At 46.5% G+C, this 17,120-nt stretch overlaps 2 protein-coding genes across 3 annotated transcripts in view; both read left to right on the top strand.

Moving 5' to 3' along the window:
• ap4m1 (adaptor related protein complex 4 subunit mu 1) overlaps window positions 1-5,439 on the top strand; it is a 62,037-nt gene extending 56,598 nt beyond the window's left edge. The window contains exons 14-16 of the mRNA XM_083640349.1: window positions 318-368; window positions 962-1,079; window positions 4,164-5,439. Coding sequence (XP_083496475.1) covers window positions 318-368; window positions 962-1,079; window positions 4,164-4,355 — 361 coding nt within the window. The 3' untranslated portion in view covers window positions 4,356-5,439. The remainder of the gene's footprint in view (window positions 1-317; window positions 369-961; window positions 1,080-4,163) is intronic.
• Window positions 5,440-15,047: 9,608 nt separating this feature from the next.
• Window positions 15,048-17,120, top strand: part of deptor (DEP domain containing MTOR-interacting protein) — a 70,052-nt gene continuing 67,979 nt past the window's right edge. The window contains exons 1-2 of one of the 2 annotated variants that reach the window (XM_083640254.1): window positions 15,048-15,405; window positions 15,657-15,749. In XM_083640254.1, the coding sequence (XP_083496380.1) occupies window positions 15,392-15,405; window positions 15,657-15,749 (107 nt within the window). In that variant the 5' untranslated portion in view covers window positions 15,048-15,391. Of the gene's footprint in view, window positions 15,406-15,653; window positions 15,750-17,120 lie in introns of both variants that reach the window. The other variant, XM_083640253.1, reaches the window with a different exon arrangement.

The following is a 17,120-nucleotide window of genomic DNA, read 5'->3' as shown; positions in this document are numbered from 1 at the left end:
TTTCACTTATGAGAAATGTTACACAAAATTTCAGCCAAAATGGAAAATTCTGCAATATTCCATGTTTTATTACCAAATTCTGTGCCTCTGTCTGCATTTTCTGCATTGCAGAAAGCATATGGCCCTAAATAAAACAGCCATGCAAGCAACGAGAAGCAACAATACACAGCCAAGCTATACTGACCATAAGTGGGTGTGGTCTGTCTCCCTCTGCCTGTCCCTCTCTGTCCGTCTGTGTCTCTCTCTCTCTCTCTCTCTCTGTGTGTGTGTGTGTGTGTCTCTGTCTGTCTCTCTCTCTCTGTCTCTCATCTCTGCAGTGCTGCCATCAACGTCTCTGTCACCATTCCAGTTCCCAAAGGCTCTCTGAGGTGAGACCAAACAGTCTGAGCTGGATATGGAAATCAAATGTAAACCTGTCAGATGTCTGTCTGCCTGCCTGCCTGTCAGCTGAAAAGAAGGTGGAGAGGAGGACTTCCATTCCTTCAGAATGAGTTTCTTGGCAACAGTCATCCTCTGTGTCAGAGATTGCCGCACGGCCCTTGGGAGGAGCAAAGAGGATTCCGAGCAGCCGAAGATGGCGAGTTCCGCCTCCTGTTGAAGGGTTATTTTGTAGGCCTTAGAGTACCAGTCAAATATGTTGGCCCAGAATCCGGATAGTGAAGGGCAAAACCAAAAATCATGGGACAGTGTGCCCTCCGACACCTATTACATAGTGGTGAGACAGAAGGATGTATCTTGTGTGAAAATGTTTTTGTTTATTAACTGGCCCCTGGTCTACTGTCATTTTGTGTGTGTGTGTGTGTGTGTGTGTGTGTGTGTGTGTGTGTGTGTGTGTGTGTGTGTGTGTGTGTGTGTGTGTGTGTGTGTGTGTGTGTGTGTGTGTGTGTGTGTGTGTGTGTGTGTGTGTGTGTGTGTGTGTGTGCGCGTGCGTGCGTGCGTGCGTGCGTGCGTGCGTGCCCAGTCTTTCTCAGGAGCTGTCCAGTCCTGATCAGAGCTCAGAGCTGAAGCCTCAGAGCAGAGCGGTGGTCTGGAGCATCGCTCGCTTCACAGGAGGGACCCAGCTGTCTGCCCTGTTCAAGGTCTCTTTAATAATTCCATTAGCTTAGTTTATGGTCTCTTTAATAGCTCCTTAATAACTCCATTAGCTCAGTTTAAAGTCGAACTGAACCCGTTCGGCGCGTGGGTCGGAGTCCGTTTCAGACTGAAAACATAACTTGTCTGAGATGACAGGTTGAGAGGCGTGTCATAGTAGCATGTTGATGATTTGATTTGACAATTCTGGGGACTGGCTTTGGCATTGGCCAATCCTGGCGTGTTCCACCCAAAATGCGAGTGGGATCCGCCGAGTACCAGGCAGCCAGCTACTTCTGTGTGGAACGAGCGGACAATCCGATGCACGGGTGCTGCCCGCCCGCCTGGAATCTCCGAGGGGCGACCCCTGACAACCAGACTCTCAGGCGCGCGCCATTATCGCTATTGCGGTAAATACAATATTCCTGGAATGCGCGTTTTAACGAGCCAGTTATATTTATTTGCATTCTCAGACATTACCGTATGATTTATTATTATCACCGCCAGTGTGCGTCTGTCTGTCTGTCTGTGTGTTCCTCCTCTCCTCTAGCTTGGCCTTCGCGTATCTCGAGAACCGTTGGTCGGATCGATTTCAAACTTTGGAAGTGTGCTAAGGAGTATGTGACGGGGTGCACAGAGCTGTTTTCGTGCAATTTGGCATAGCGCCACCTACTGGCAAAAAAAACATGTTTGTCTCAATAACTTATCTCAACAACCGTTCATCCCATCGACTTCAAATTTGGGGAGTGCGCTGATGGGAACTCGACACAGTGCAGTGCCGAATCCCGTGCAATTCGGCACAGCGCCACCTACTGGCAACACAAAAAGTGGTTTATCTTGAGAACCGTTCTTCCGATCAACTTCAAACTCTGGGAGTGCGCTTAGGGCAGGGGTGGGCAACTATTTTTCATGGGGGGCCACATGAGAAACCCAGATTGTTCCCGGGGGCCGAACAAATATTGTCATGCCGTAACCCATGGATGGGCAACTTTGATGATAGAGAGGGCCACACAAAAAATTCCTCGTTACCAGATTTTGCTGAGGGCCAAACGGCACCAGCGCGAAAGATTTGGGGTATTTGAAGCCAGGTTTAGAGGAATAACTCATTTTTAATTAACAGTTGTGATGTCATTATTCAGTCTCAACCACCAATATTTGATCCTTTTCTCACTCACTCCTATGTCACCACCTGCTCTCCCTGCAGGGCTTGGAATTAACTTTTTTGACCACCTGCCAATATGGGTGCTAGATTTGAAAGTTACCAGCCAATTAGAATTTCCACTAGCCGAAATGTTTTTCTTGAAATCCAGAATATGAGTGGGTTAATTTAAGCATAAGTATCAGTAAGTGGTCCTCCAGTTGTTCAGTTTTGGTCCAACATGTCTGCTAAGTTGTCTGAATTAATATCTACAACAATCCCAATGACTGCTTCCACGTTACTGCTGAATGACTTGTCCGGGGTCAATATGCCCAAAGCCACAAAGCGTACTGTACTAGCTGGTATTACAGCTGCGAAAAAGATGATTGCGATGCGTTGGAAGCCTCCTCACTCTCTTACCATTAGGCAATGGGTTCTTACTTATTTAGATGTCGTGTACCTGGAGATGTCAACTGCTAGAATAAATGGTGCAAGTGAATCTACCTTAATCAACTGGCAGAATGTTATCAATTCACTCAAAGATTTCTTAGCATGATCCTCTTTTTTCGATACCAGACCTTGACCAGTATTTCTTTTTAAAATCCTACTCCCCTGAAGTGTGTAATTGTTGTATCTGGGGGGGTGGGGGGTGGCGCCATACATTTGATTTCATTTCATTTGATTTCTTTTCATTTAATTTCATTTTAATTTGTCGTCATGTCTGTTTTGTTTTCTTCTTCTTTTGTTTATTTTACAGGTGGTGCTCTGAATTTGGCAGTCTGTGATGTCAGTGGTTGCTATCTAAAGAATTTATATAATCCTTATGAGCCCAGTGATCCACACCCTATTGCTGCTGCGGTGGAATTAGCACTGAGATTCTGAGGAGATATTGAGGGGGTCTATTGATTTCTCTGTGCTGGGATTCCTATGGACTATAGTCTATCTAGGTTAGGAGGTATGGATGCATTTCGGCGCGTCGCTTGCTGCCAGTTTATGGCTTTACCTGACAATTTGTCCGTCTATTTGTTTATCATTGTTTTGTTCTTGTCTGTTTGTTTTTTGTCATGTATGATCTGTGAACTGAAACTGAAAGTGAAAATAAAAAACATTTGATCACAAAAAAAAGTATCAGTAAGTGGCCCGGGATTCTCAAAGCCTGTGTTGAGGGTCACACAAAAAGAAAAAAGAACAAAAATGCACTCTTGAAGCTAAATAAATCGAAAACCAACGAGTTAATTATTTAAATGTTTACTTCAATGTAGAACAGTCATTTCTTACACATGAGATTACTTTTAGCCTTTTAGTCATAAAGATTATTGAAAGATATACCATATTCCAGACTGAAATGTTATAACAGTATAACAGAAGTGGAGTATTGGCCAGAATGACATGAACATTTGGAAACTTATTCAGCGGGTATCTTGCATGTTGCGTTCAGGTGCATTGTAAAAAAAACAAAAAACAAAACATAATTATTATTATTTTTTTGCAATTCCATCGCGGGCCATACAGGGGGCGCCGGCGGGCAGGAATACGGTAGTCCTACGGTTGGGAGGAAATGTAGTGCCGAATGAGAGGGCTGTTTGACGGTAAAGTAAAGCTCGGAAAATGGTCAAAATAGAGCGTACATGTACACTGATATTGATTTGTTTAGGTGGGCGTTGTTTTAGGTGGCTAAATTACATTTTAGTTCTTGGCCCCCTGAACTAGAGAGACAGAGCTCTGGAGGCTGCTGCTTCAGAGTGCCGGGTCTCGATACACGGTGTGCTCAGCGTCCAGAACGCTTTACCTATTTCAGTTAGTGTATGGAACTAGCTGATAGGACCCCACTTCAAACAATAATCTTTAATAACTCCTTGATAACTCCATTAGCTCAGTTTAAGGTATCTTTAATAACTCCTTAATAACTGTCTCTCTCTCCCTCTCTGACTCTGTCTCTCTCTGTGTTGTTCAGTTGGAGGTTCCGGGCCTCAGCTCGGCGTCCATGTTGGAGGTGGGGCCGGTGGGTCTGACCTTCGAGCTGCCAAAGGTCACGGCCAGTGGGCTGCAGATCCGCTTCCTGAGGCTGACCCCCGTCCAGCTGGGCCCCGCCCAGCGCTGGGTCCGCTACGTCACGCACTCTGACTCTTACTGCATCAGAGTCTGAGGCCGCTACATCACGCACTCTGACTCCTACTGCATCAGAGCCTGACTCCAGCCTCCGTTACATCACACACTCTGACTCCTACTGCATCAGAGCCTGACTCCGGCCTCCGTTACATCACACACTCTGACTCCTACTGCATCAGAGCCTGACTCCAGCCTCCACTATATCACACACTCTGACTCCTATTGCATCAGAGTCTGAGTCCACTACGTCATACACGGTGGAAAAGGGGTAAGACTCCTACTGCATCAGAGCCTGACTCCAGCCTCCGCTATATCAAGCACTCTGACTTCTACTGCATCAGAGTCTGAGTCCCGCCTCCGCTATATCACGCACTCTGACTCCTACTGCATCAGAGTCTGAGTCCACTACGTCATACACTCTGACTCCTACTGCATCAGAGTCTGAGTCCCGCCTCCGCTATATCACGCACTCTGACTCCTACTGCATCAGAGTCTGAGTCCCGCCTCCGCTATATCACGCACTCTGACTCCTACTGTATAAGAGTCTGAGTCCAGCCTCCGCTACATCACGCACTCTGACTCCTACTGTATCAGAGCCTGAGTCCAGCCGCCGCTACATCACGCACTCTGACTCCACCATCAGAGTCTAGCCCAGTGGGCTAGCTCGGCCTTTGACAGAGGAAGTGATACTCGAATGGCCACTTGAGGCTGGCTCCAAAAGGGAGTAGTTCCCCGTTCACCCCCATGTTAAAATGGCTGACTTTACAACAGGATTAAGCATGTTTACAGCCTGGTTAAAAAAAAATACTAAAAATCTAAACAAACATGTACGCACGAATGTCTCTAGGTAGATTTAAACATAGGGCACATACAAATGGATCATCTGTCCAGATGTTGTGGTTGTATATTAATATTGCAATGTGATTTTACAATTGGACTTGTATACTGTTTCTATGATTTGCGATATTCTGTGTTTTGTATGAATTATTTTTAATGTACCTTTTAATTGACTCCTGCTCAGGGACTACAGGTGCAAATTAGCTCTTAAGCTAACCCTGGCACATTTACATTGATATTGATATTGATGTTGATTAATGTGCACTGTCCCTGATTAAAAAATAAATAAATAGGCCTAAATAAATAAATATGTTTGGGACGAGGGTTTACTCTGAACAGATTTGAGAATTCCCCAACAGCCCAAAGTCAGCAATTCTTTTCTAAAAACGTGTCGACCGGGGTCGCCGACGCCGGCGGCATCTTAAATTGTTGTATAGAAAGGATCAACCCCGACCAGTTTATGAAAAATAATTAAAAATGTTTATCAGCCTCACTGACTTTCAAAACCCTAGAGCGATTGACTGCAAGACTGTCCGGTGACGGTGGGTGAGTTTGAAATTTCGGTGCGACACTTGTAAAGTCCTTCTTGGACGACCTTTTTGTGGCTTGAGGGTATAACTGTGAACCCAGACTGCTTGTCTGGAAAAGGACGCTGTATTCAGGTCGTATGATCTGAATTACCAGCGTTCCTGCTAAGGGCTAGGTGATCCAGTGCCGGGGCCCTAATTAATGTCTTGCTTGCATCTGTGTTACTCCATGTCAGAGGTGTAGTGCTATCTGGAGAAGTGGGGGAGCCCCCCCACACACACACACACTAGGCTATTGGGTGATAACACCACATTCATGACAACTCGGACCACTGGAGGTTTCATCTCGGAACATCCGCGCCTGGCATATTTGCGTTCACGCTGCACTTCCCTGTCACAGGGAAAAACGTAAGGGTTGTGCAACAACCCAGGTTTTACGAGTGAAAGCCAGAGCTCTCACTAATGCACGCATAGTGCACAGACTTGAATGCTCTTACCTTTTATTCCATAAAAGTGAACCTTTCGAACCACCCAGGTGACGCGACGGTGACGTGAAACACCGCAGCTGCACCTGAAGGCATCACCTGGCCGATCCCTGTCTGTGATTGGACGCGACCGTCAGCCATTTTGTAGCGGCCCACCAGACAGGGAAACCCCACTCCAAGCATTCAACATTGAGCCAAGTATACAGTATACCCGGACAGCAAGGCTGGATAGTGAGAGCTCTTGCTTTCACTCGTAAAACCTGGGTTGTTGCACAACCCCTATGTTTTACTTCGCTTCAGCTCGAGCTCTCGCTAATGCTACCTACAAACCGTCCTTGCTGCAACGAAACACCGCGGTGCGACCTTCAGACGAAAAAGGGCCGTCATGGCATAGCGCACGGGAACCCAGTAGGTTTAACGGAGCGGGCCGTGAGGCATCTAACTTGTGGAGGCTGATAAGACTGTGTGAGCGAACTTCGTGCCTACCACGTCCAGGCTATAATACCTCACGAAGGTGTGGTGGGTTGACCATGATGCCGCAGCACACATGTCCTCTACCGATACACCGCGCAATAGCGCCCAAGATGTAGCAACACCCTGCGTAGAGTGAGCTTTAATGCCCTCCGGTGGAATCTTCCCAACGGCAGAGTAGGCCAGAGTAATGGCCTCAACTATCCAATGCGACAAGCGCTCCTTGGACAGAGGCTTACCTAAAGCCTGAGCTCCATGGCATACCAAGAGCTGGTTAGAAGTGTGCAATGTGCGTGTCTTATTCACATAGGCTAGAAGTGCCCGTACGGGACAAAGCGCCTGGAGTCTCCTCTCCTCCATCGGATCCGAGGAAGGAGGGTTAAACGCTACCAGATCTATGGTCATAGACCTGAACCTGGCCCTAATCTTCTTGGGCTGGTAAGCGGGGTTGGGGCGAAGCGTGACCCTGCGCTCATCATCAGAGAACACCATGCATGACTGTTGCACCGACAGGGCAATCAAGTCACCAACTCTCTCCAACAGCCATGGAACCCTCGTCCGCCGGTCCCGAAGCGGGGATGCCGTTGAAGGGAGGGGGGCAAGCGAACTGCAGCGTGTAGCCCTTTGTCAGATTTCGAAGCACCCAAGGTTTCGGAGAACAAACCTCTTCCAAGTGGGGAGATTGCTCGACAGGGCAGGCTTGGCGCCTTGGAGCAGGGGTACTGTGTCGGCGTTACTGCCTGGCCCACCTGGTCTCCTCACACCTGCATTGGCAGGGGTCGGGCCGCCGCCGGACGACCCGAGCGGCACCGGGTCTGGACCGGAAGAGGGCGGGGAGTCCCCCTCTGCCCGACCAGCAGGCGAAAACCTGGATGGGGGCCCTGGTCGTGAGGGGGGCACCCCAGGACCGATGGACCGCGCGTCGCACGTCCTCGCAGCAAGGTAAACTGTGTCGTTGGCCGTGTCCGACGGGACAGAAGTGGCGCGTGCTGAAAAGCGACTTCTCGGGGGCCGGGGGTGCGGACCATTCAATGCCGAGCTCGGCGACGGCCCTGGATAATACTTCCCTGAACTCCTTCTGGTATGACTCGGCCAAGATGTTGTCAGGGGGAGGAACCCCCGAGGGGTGAGGCCCCGACCGATCCGGGCCTCCCATTAGAGAGCCCGTGTCATCGTCCTCATGGTAGACAGACCCAGACCCCCTGGAGATGCAGTCCATCGACTCACCCCATAGTTGGGAGTGAAACTCAACCAAACTACGAGCATCCTCCTCTAGTGGAGGGAGGGGGGGGGGAGAATGGTGGGACCCATGCTGAGAACCTTCCCGAGAATCCTGCTGGGAGCCCTGTTAGCCGAGAGGCAGCGGGACGTCAGAGTAGAGGTAAGCGGATCACTAGATGCCGCCTGATGCGACACGGCCTCGCCCTGTAAGGCGGTAGCGTTTCTGGGCTGCTCGGGTCTGAAGAGAGAGGCCCTACATTATATAGCCTGCGGGGTCATCAAGGCGCATAGGGAACAGAAATCCGGGTCCCCCAGGCAGCGCTCAGCGTGAGCGTGGCCCAAGCAAGTCACACACACAGTGTGTGTGTCATTAGGGGACAGCCAAGCGTCGCAGCGATGGCAGCGCACCTCTGCATCGAGCTTCGATGCCATGGCCAAGAAGAAGCTAGCGACTGACTGGCAGCCGAGCTAAGAAGCGAGCGTGTCGCCGAGAAAGAGCACGTGCCGCTAATAAGCGAACGAGTCGCAGCTTCGTAAGCTATCTCGGTAGCAAGCAACGGCTAACAGCACGTAATTCAGCCGGGAAGCGTGCGCGAGGCGCAGCTGGCTAGTCTCAACCTAGCGGCCGGTCAATCTCAAGGCAAGCTAAAGTGCTATAATGTAACACAGAGGTAGCAACGAAGCACTAGTTACGGAACACGTAAGCCTAAGCATGAAGCTGTCGGAACAGCTAACTGTGCTAAGGAGAGGAGTCTCCGGGACTCACGTGAGGATAGCTTAGCAGACCAAACAAGTTAACGCTATCTAACGTAGCATACAATTAGACGGCCTCTTCTTAAAGATCGGTCTAACACGTGTAAAATACTACTTAGCTGTCGCAGCCAAAGTTCGTCGTCCGGGTGAAGGAAGCCGTCGTCGGGCAGGAGAAACTTGACAGCCGAGGACTCCCAGTCCGCTACTCCGTGACACGGGGGACAGTTTAGATGAATGGTGGTTAGGCGAGGAAGCTAAATAGCAAGGTCGAGAGCAAAAAAATATACGTCTGGCTTTAATGTTGAATGTGGCAGAAGTGGGGTTTTGTCTGGCAGGCCGCTACAAAATGGCTGACGGTCGCGTCCAATCACAGACAGGGATCGGCCAGCTGATGCCTTCAGGTGCGGCTGCGGTGTTCCACGTCACCGTCGTGTCACCTGGGTGGTTCGAAAGCTTCACTTTTATGGAATATTCAATTCAACTTTATTCCAGACACTTAGGAAGGTCCATAGGAGAACGTAACAGATTCAAGATTCAAGATTTTTATTGTCACTCCGTAGTACAAGTATCACGTGTGAAATTCTTGTGCTGTGGACTCCGTTTACAACATAGTACAAATATAACAGGGCATATGAGTGCAAAAACAACAAGAGACACAACAAGCAATAAGGCAGTAGAGTGATAAGACAAGTCAGAGACAGTGGCATATTCACTGCACATAGGTGCACATGTCATGTGCATACTTTAGACGTACTTAAACATTTTAAATTCGACGTATTTGACGTACAGGTGCAAATAGCATAAACATACAATTAAACATTAGACATACATAATGGTAGCAGCTACAGTGCGGTACAGTACAGCTACTACACTATTTGTGTATGTTAAGGAGTCTCGTGGCCTGCGGGAAGAAACTGTCCCTCACACCTTACAATACAATACAAAATGTAGAAAAAATATAAAAACAACAGACCTTGATATCAAGATTACAGTCATACATAGAGGCTCTTTCGCCAATGTTGCCACATGGTTGAGTTGAACCTGGTGTTACTTTTGACAGGATTACTTAAGGCCACAATAACACTCTTCATCGAGTCATCTAGACGACACATAAATCTGTACATGAGGTTTCTTAAAAGTGCTTTAAATGTAGGTATACCTACACTGACAAACAGCTGGCTGGCACTGTGCCATCTAGGGACGCAACAACAGCTGTAGTGCATCATTATAGGCCATGTTTAGTCTTTGCATGCTGCTTTTCCTGTAGCTGCTCCACAGGTGAGCAGTATACAGCGGCGTACAGTACGCTCTGAACAGTGAGACTTTGACATCTGAAGTACACATATGAAATTTGCGAATCAAAATGTTTGCCTGTGCATATAGTTTACAAAGCTGTCTCTGAATATCGTTATCATCAGACAAATCATCTGTAATACAATGGCCTAAGTATTTAATCTCAGTACACACTTCAAGAACATTGTTACTCAAATAAAAATCAGGGAAAACTGACTTTCGATCTTCTTTACAACGCACAATCATAATGTTACTCTTCTTGGCGTTGTATTGGATGTCACATTCTATACCGTACTGGGAGCATATCTTAAGTAGCTGTTGTAGACCAGCACTATACGGAGAGAACACAACCAAGTCATAAGATGATTAAAAACAGTCTCCGACAACACAGCCAGTTGTACACGCATTGAGTTGAGCGGACAAGTCATCCATATACACATTAAACAAGGAAGGGGAAAGAATGCTGCCTTGGCGGACACCATTACCCACACTAAAAGGAGCAGACACCGAGTTACCCCATCTTATTTGCATAGACTGAATGTACATACCAAAATGCTAGGATTCGAATAATAAACTTGGGAATCCCTCTTTGGGACAACTTATTAAACAGTTTATGATTAACTCTGTCAAAAGCCTTAGAGGCATCTATAAAGCACAAAAACGTTGAGTTTTGGCTTCTGTATTTGGTTATTATTTCTTTTAAAGCAAATATACACATGTCTGTCCCATGTTTACATTTAAAACCAAACTGATTATCAGTGGTAACAATATACAATTCAATTCTGACCAGCAAAATTCTCTCTAGTACTTTTGAGAGTACAGTATGCTGGCTAGGGCAATCGGTCTATAGTTATCTTTGCTGTTGATTTTACCAGCTTTATCTTTGATGACCGGTACAAGTAAAACAGCTATCATGGAGTCTGGTAAAATGCCATGTTTAAATAACCCAGAAAGACATAGAGCAAGAAGGGGGACGACCTTACGACTGGCATGTTTTAAATGTTCAGCAGTAATATGATCCGTACCACATGCCTTATTGTTTTCTAGATTGAAGAAGCACGGTGGACTTCCTCAGAGCTGACAGCTAAGTTCTCATTGGCATCAACATCTTCTGTCACAAAAGAGTCACTTCTAATACAGTTAAACAAATTATAATAATGCTGTCGCCAGAGTTCAGCAATTTTATCTGACCCACATACTCCATCAATATTAGATGGTAAGGGGGCTTTACAGTACAGAAATCAAAGTAGTTGTTACTCAGCTTCCTGGGAGTCAGCTCGCATTGAAGCCTCATTCCTATTGATGAAGCGGACAGTATATTTAAACAAGGCATTGGTACGTTTCCTGTGTTCAAACCGGGGCCCCTGTCTTATCCTTCCTGCCTCTGCCCACAACTTAAAAGCTTCTCTAGCAACAGAGTGTAGTTCTTCTGCCACATGTTCCTTCCAGCCAGGTTTACCATGCTGTGCTGTAGAACAATTATTTATTTTATAAAACGGTTTACTAGAGTCATAGAGATATTTAACAATAAGGTCATACATGGAACAAAGGTCTTTACCATGTTTCTCATGTTTACAGTTAACATCACAGCACAGTCCCTTGGTAATTCAATAGAATCAAGCAGGACGTCAGTATGAGTGGGGTAGCGGTTAATTTCCTCAGAAGTTAAGCGCGACCAATCTAGCTTACCTGCATCACCTCTGTTGTCATCCACCGTTAAAAGTGGTATGTTTTCAACATTTAAATTCAACACAATGTGAATGTGATCAGTGGTGGCTAAGCCATAACATATCCATGCTGTCTAGTGAGGCATGTGCATCTGCAGTATATTATGCAGTGATCTAGCCATGACACTGTATGCCACGCTTCACTGACATAAGTGTAGCTCTTCTCAGGCAGTAACAATTTACTTGATAAAATCAGACTATTAACATTGCAGAGCTGTAATAGCTGTTTACCGAACAGAGAATTATCATCCGAAATGTCCGCATTCAAATCCCCCACAACATACACACAAGTGGAATCATTATCTTCAATAAATGCATTTACAAACGCTAACCTGTTACAATATTCATCAACATTTTCATAGGATTCATAAGGCGTATAAATATTTAGGATGGTGAATTTCCTGTCATTATATTTAACCTCGATTCCAATAGCCCAGTCAACACCAAGCCTTACCACTGACACTATTGGGTCGAGTTTGCAGTTCCACAGAATTGCCACACCTCCCGGTATTCTGCCTTGGACAATTTTATCGCAGAGATCAGTAGTGGATTCTCCTACTCCATTAAAGTTCTTGTGTAGAGTATTCAGCCTGTCAAGGTCTTGGTTGGCTAACCATGTCTCTTGAAGGCACAGGATTTCACATACCTCTAAAAGTTTATCGACCACCAACCGTCTTGATTTGTCTCCAGCACTGTGCCCTACACGCAGGCCGCGCGTGTTATATGACACAACCCGGAACATGCCTGATTATCAGTCTTGTCGAGCGCTGAGGCTTCGCCCTCCATCCGATCCAATAGCCAGTACAGTATGTTGAATAAAAGGAATAAAAGGTAAGAGCATTCAAGTTTGTGCACTATGCATGCTAAAGCATTAGTGAGAGCTTGAGCTGAAGCGAAGTAAAACCAAGGAGGGTTCTGGGAAGTGGAGGCAGTAATGCAACATTTTGACCTGGTTGGCAGTCACACCTCTGTTTCTTGCCAGGCAGCCGCATGATGGTTGATTGATTTATTGGCTTATTGCTATAATAAAACTGCGGCACGAAGTACCCGACCTCGTTTGAACCCAGGACCGTCCGCCCTTGCTCTAAACATAATACCGTAAATAGGCTACTTACTGCTCGCAGTGCCTCTTTCGGCCAGCAGATGTCGCGGTCGGACGCTGTGGTCAACATGACTCCACTCAGTGAAAAAACAAATAAACAGATCATAAGCGCATAATAGTTTGTTTAACAATGGAAAAGACCTTCAGCGATTGCAGAAATTGCATCAACACCTCGTCACCTTCCCTCTCATACAGCCTTCACCTTGTGGGTTGATGGAAAACATGGCCTTGAAACATGCTGTGTGGATTTGTTTGCTGTGGTGTGGCGTAAATAGTGAAATACATTCATACAAAAGTGGCCATTTTGGATCTAAATAGCATGTGTATCGTTTTTGCATACCTAAACACAAGCATAAATGTTGTAGCCAACCTTAGTTGTCTTGTCGGCCTACAGTGTATACATCCCAAAACCACACAGTTTTCTGGTTTAGAGAAGGGAGGTGTGTCCCCTTCTGTCCCTTCCGTGTGTGGGATCAGAGCTGGAAGCAGGACAATTGTAAGTACAGTAGCATTTGCAGAAAATTGTGTTATAAGTAGGTTCCAACTAAATAGTCCAATAGCCTACTATTTGACAAATAGCCACTAAACTAAATCGATTACACCACATGCTTGTTTCAAGTGAGCTATGTGGTATGCTGCAGGTCCTACATCACCTGCTTCTGTCAAGAGCCTCAGGAAGAGCGGTGCTACAGACTCAGTGTTGCCAGGTGGGAAATGTTGAATTATCATACCTGAGGGTCAAAATTATCGTTTTTGGATGGAAATTATCGTACGCAAGCAGTAGCTTCTTCTTATGGCTTTCCTTCTTCTTTTTGGTGTTTTATGGCCCTTGTGTTTTCCATCACTTATAGCAGGGGTTCCCAACCTTTTTTGGCTCGGGACCCTAATTTGACCTCGCAAAAATCTAGGGACCCGTGACATTCAAATTACGGTAGGCCTACACCATCGATAATATCGTATCGATAATCGTCAGTGATGTCACATAGTATGCTTCTTTTTCGCCGCATAATTCTGATTTAAACTTTAATCTGAGAATTCTAACTTTAATCTCAAAACTAACTTTTTTCTCAAAATTCTGATTTTAATCTCAGAATTCTGACTTTATTCTCAGAATCCTGATTTAAAGTTATAATCTCGAAAGATTTTCATCTAAAAAAAAAAAAAAAATTAAGAGACACTCACAATGTTGATTGAGGCTATGGTTCATTGATGGAAGCCTTTGCAGTGACATTATGTGACATTAGTAATGTCACATAATGCAACACTGTTTGGATGTCACCTGCAATTACCACTCATCGCCATAGGTGTCACCCAAGAGAACAAAGCTGAAATATTATTATCACTTTATGCTTTAAACTCGGAACTAAAATAAATAAATCGCAAGTGACCCTAATTATCTTCGGTATAGTATTAAATTGTGTCTGTTTTTTGGCCATTTTAATTAAAAAGCGCTCAATTCCACCCGCCCTGCAGCTCACATACACAGCTCGGCAGCTGCACGGCCTCACCCGCAACTCGGCAGCTGCGCAGCCTCACCCGCAACTCAGCTGCTGCGTGGCCTCGCCTGCTCTATTGGCATGCACAGTGCACAATTGCCCAACTTTGCATCACTGATGACATCACAATTGCTCGAGTGACCATCACTGATCACATCATGGAGTGCTCGAGTGACAGCTTTCAGAGAGACCATCAATCCTCAGAATGAGTTTTTATTTTTATTTTATCAAACATATTACAATATTTTTAAGTGTGTTTTCCTTGTATGATGCGATTTTTTTAAATATACGAGGGATCAGCCGACAGCATTTTGGTAAACAAACCGCGTCACTGGGTGGCAACGGCAATGGAACCCTATGGAGCCCAAGTGGCGCGAGGCTTGTGTGTCTTACTAGCCGGCTAACTCTGTTTACATTTTAAAAACTGCGACAGTTCACACAACTAACACAACATGCATATTATACATGAAACTCTTGAGCTAATTCTGCTCTCACTCAGAATGTCAAAATATAAGCGATGTGATGTATAGTTTTTTTTTTAGATATTAATGTTTGTTTGGCACAACTCATACTATTAACTGCGCGGGGTTCCGCATTTCTGGGTGGCAAGTGACGTCACGCTGATTCGTCCTATTTACATAGGCCTAATCAGGGCCTAATGACACTTCCCCTTTCCCCCGCCCCCTCGCTTGCGGCCTCCCCCCGTGACGACAGCAGATCCTCCCAATGCGGGGGCGTTGCCCGCTAGCCTGCGCTGCGCCGTGGAGAAAAACGTGCACTGATCCCGTGTGTGTCTGTCACACTACGAACCCAAACCGAACCCAGCCAGTGGAGAGGAAAAACAACACGTTGCATTCCAACCCGCCCGCCTCACACCAACAGTATTGTGTCTAACGATACCGACATAGATAAGATACCGATATAGATACGAGGGATTTGGCGAAGGAAAGACGCATGTTTGAGTCGGTGTGTGTGTGCAGAAAAGCCACGGTGGACTGGTTCTCTGAGGTTTTGGGGGGAATGCTGCTGCACACGGACTGGAGGAACTGCCTTGGCTGTCATTTCTAACTGCTCGCTCGTTTCATTCGTTTTTTTCTGGGATGGAGTGAAAGCCCACAAACCCGAGGAATATCACGATAACTGAGAAACAATTTTTTCCCCATGCTGCTCGAAGGGTAAGTGATTACTGAAGTGAACAATTGCTGCCAATGTGTTGAGAACTAGAGCTGACTGTTTTCACCAATCTAGAGAAATCAGCACTGCTCTGTTTTGCCAATCGCTCCATACCATTATTTCGTGAATGTTGGTCAGCTGGTCAACTAGCCTACACCCTGACTTTTCATTGCATTTTCGCAGAATCGTGGCTTTGCTCGTGGCTCTTTGACAAACAGAAAATACTTTCTCGCCTGTGCCTGTGTTACAGCAGCAGAGCGATGGACGGGATCCTCAACACCATGCAGAAGAAGGCTGCGGAGCTGGAGCGCATGGCCGAGGTGCTGGTGACTGGAGAGCAGCTGAGGTAGGACGGTCTGTCTGTATCTCGGTCTCCGCTGCGCTGACCCCGGTCAGGCTGCTGCCAGTCAAACAGATCACCATCACCATCATCATCATCATCGTCATCACATTTGCAACCCTAATTTAACTCACATCAGGCTTTGACATCCGCCTAATCTACGAATCATCTACTCATGTGTAAATTAATCTGAAAATAGTTGCTGCTTAACAACAAATTTGGACATGACACATGAAATAAGAGAAATTGGCATTAAATCCGTGTCTTTCTTGTCAGAATTGAAGGTGAATGTTATATTCAAACCGCCATGCATGCAGCCTCGGATGGACCCAGCCCTCTGCACTACAGCCAGTCCCAGCCCCACTGCAGCATGCAGTCTAACAAAGGCGCCCATACAGGCACAAGCCCTCCCCATTCAAACCGCTGCTGCTGCTCACATACAGTACAGTGCACACTGCAATGTGTAGCTAGCAGGGGCATTGTATTGTGCTCTGGCCTGTGTGATTGAATGCATCACATGCTGTTTTATTCTGACATGCTTTACGTTATTATGACTAGACACAATATATTTTGAGACCCTTATCTACCTGCACAGGGAATGGTGAACCGTCTACGCTCCAAACAGTGTCAGTGTCATGCCCTGCCCATTGAGCCCCTAACCCCCTAATGCACCCCCTCACCCGAGAGGCTTTGACTCACACTGCCCACAGTGGCCAGAGGTGAGGCAGATGAGGTCAAGCATGGCACTGCACCAGTGCCTGCAATTCCAGCTCCCCATTAACGTATAAGGAAAATAAGCGACTGCAATCTGAAATGCGTAATTGGATGAAGCTATTTCGGACGGAGTACATGCTGTAACATTGTCCCATTCTCAAGTGCCAGAATTGTCATCACTTCAGGAGATGAATGGCATGTGTCTGCGCACACATGGAGTGTACTCTTAGTGCTTTGTGTGTGTGTGTTTCTCACTGTTTGTTAGTGTATCTTGTCAGTTGTGTGTGTGTGTGTGTGTGTGTGTGTCACACTGTGTGTGTGTGTGTGTGTGTGTGTGTGTGTGTGTGTGTGTGTGTGTGTGTGTGTGTGTGTGTGTGTGTGTGTGTGTGTGTGCGTGTGCGTGTGTGTGTGTCAGTCAGTGTCCCTGGCACAGCTGTGTATTGAGGCTGCCAGTTGGCAGGGTGGCTGGTGTCAGTGAGTGAATGAGGGGTTGGTTGGGGTGGTTGGCCTTTTCCTCTGAGACTATTCCTCTGACAAGGCTGCTGCTCTGTCTGGGGGAAAGACTGGAGATTGGGACATAATGCTGCTGGACCACTGCAACCAGTCTCTCTCTAGTTGGGTTTCCAATCCACCTGTTTTTATGCAATATTTAAAATTGCGCAA

The sequence above is a fragment of the Poromitra crassiceps genome, assembly GCF_964638095.1.
Source record: "Poromitra crassiceps genome assembly, chromosome: 1".
Classification (NCBI taxonomy): domain Eukaryota; kingdom Metazoa; phylum Chordata; class Actinopteri; order Beryciformes; family Melamphaidae; genus Poromitra; species Poromitra crassiceps.
Note: the sequence above shows the minus strand (reverse complement) of the source record. Positions and strands in the feature narration are given on the sequence as shown.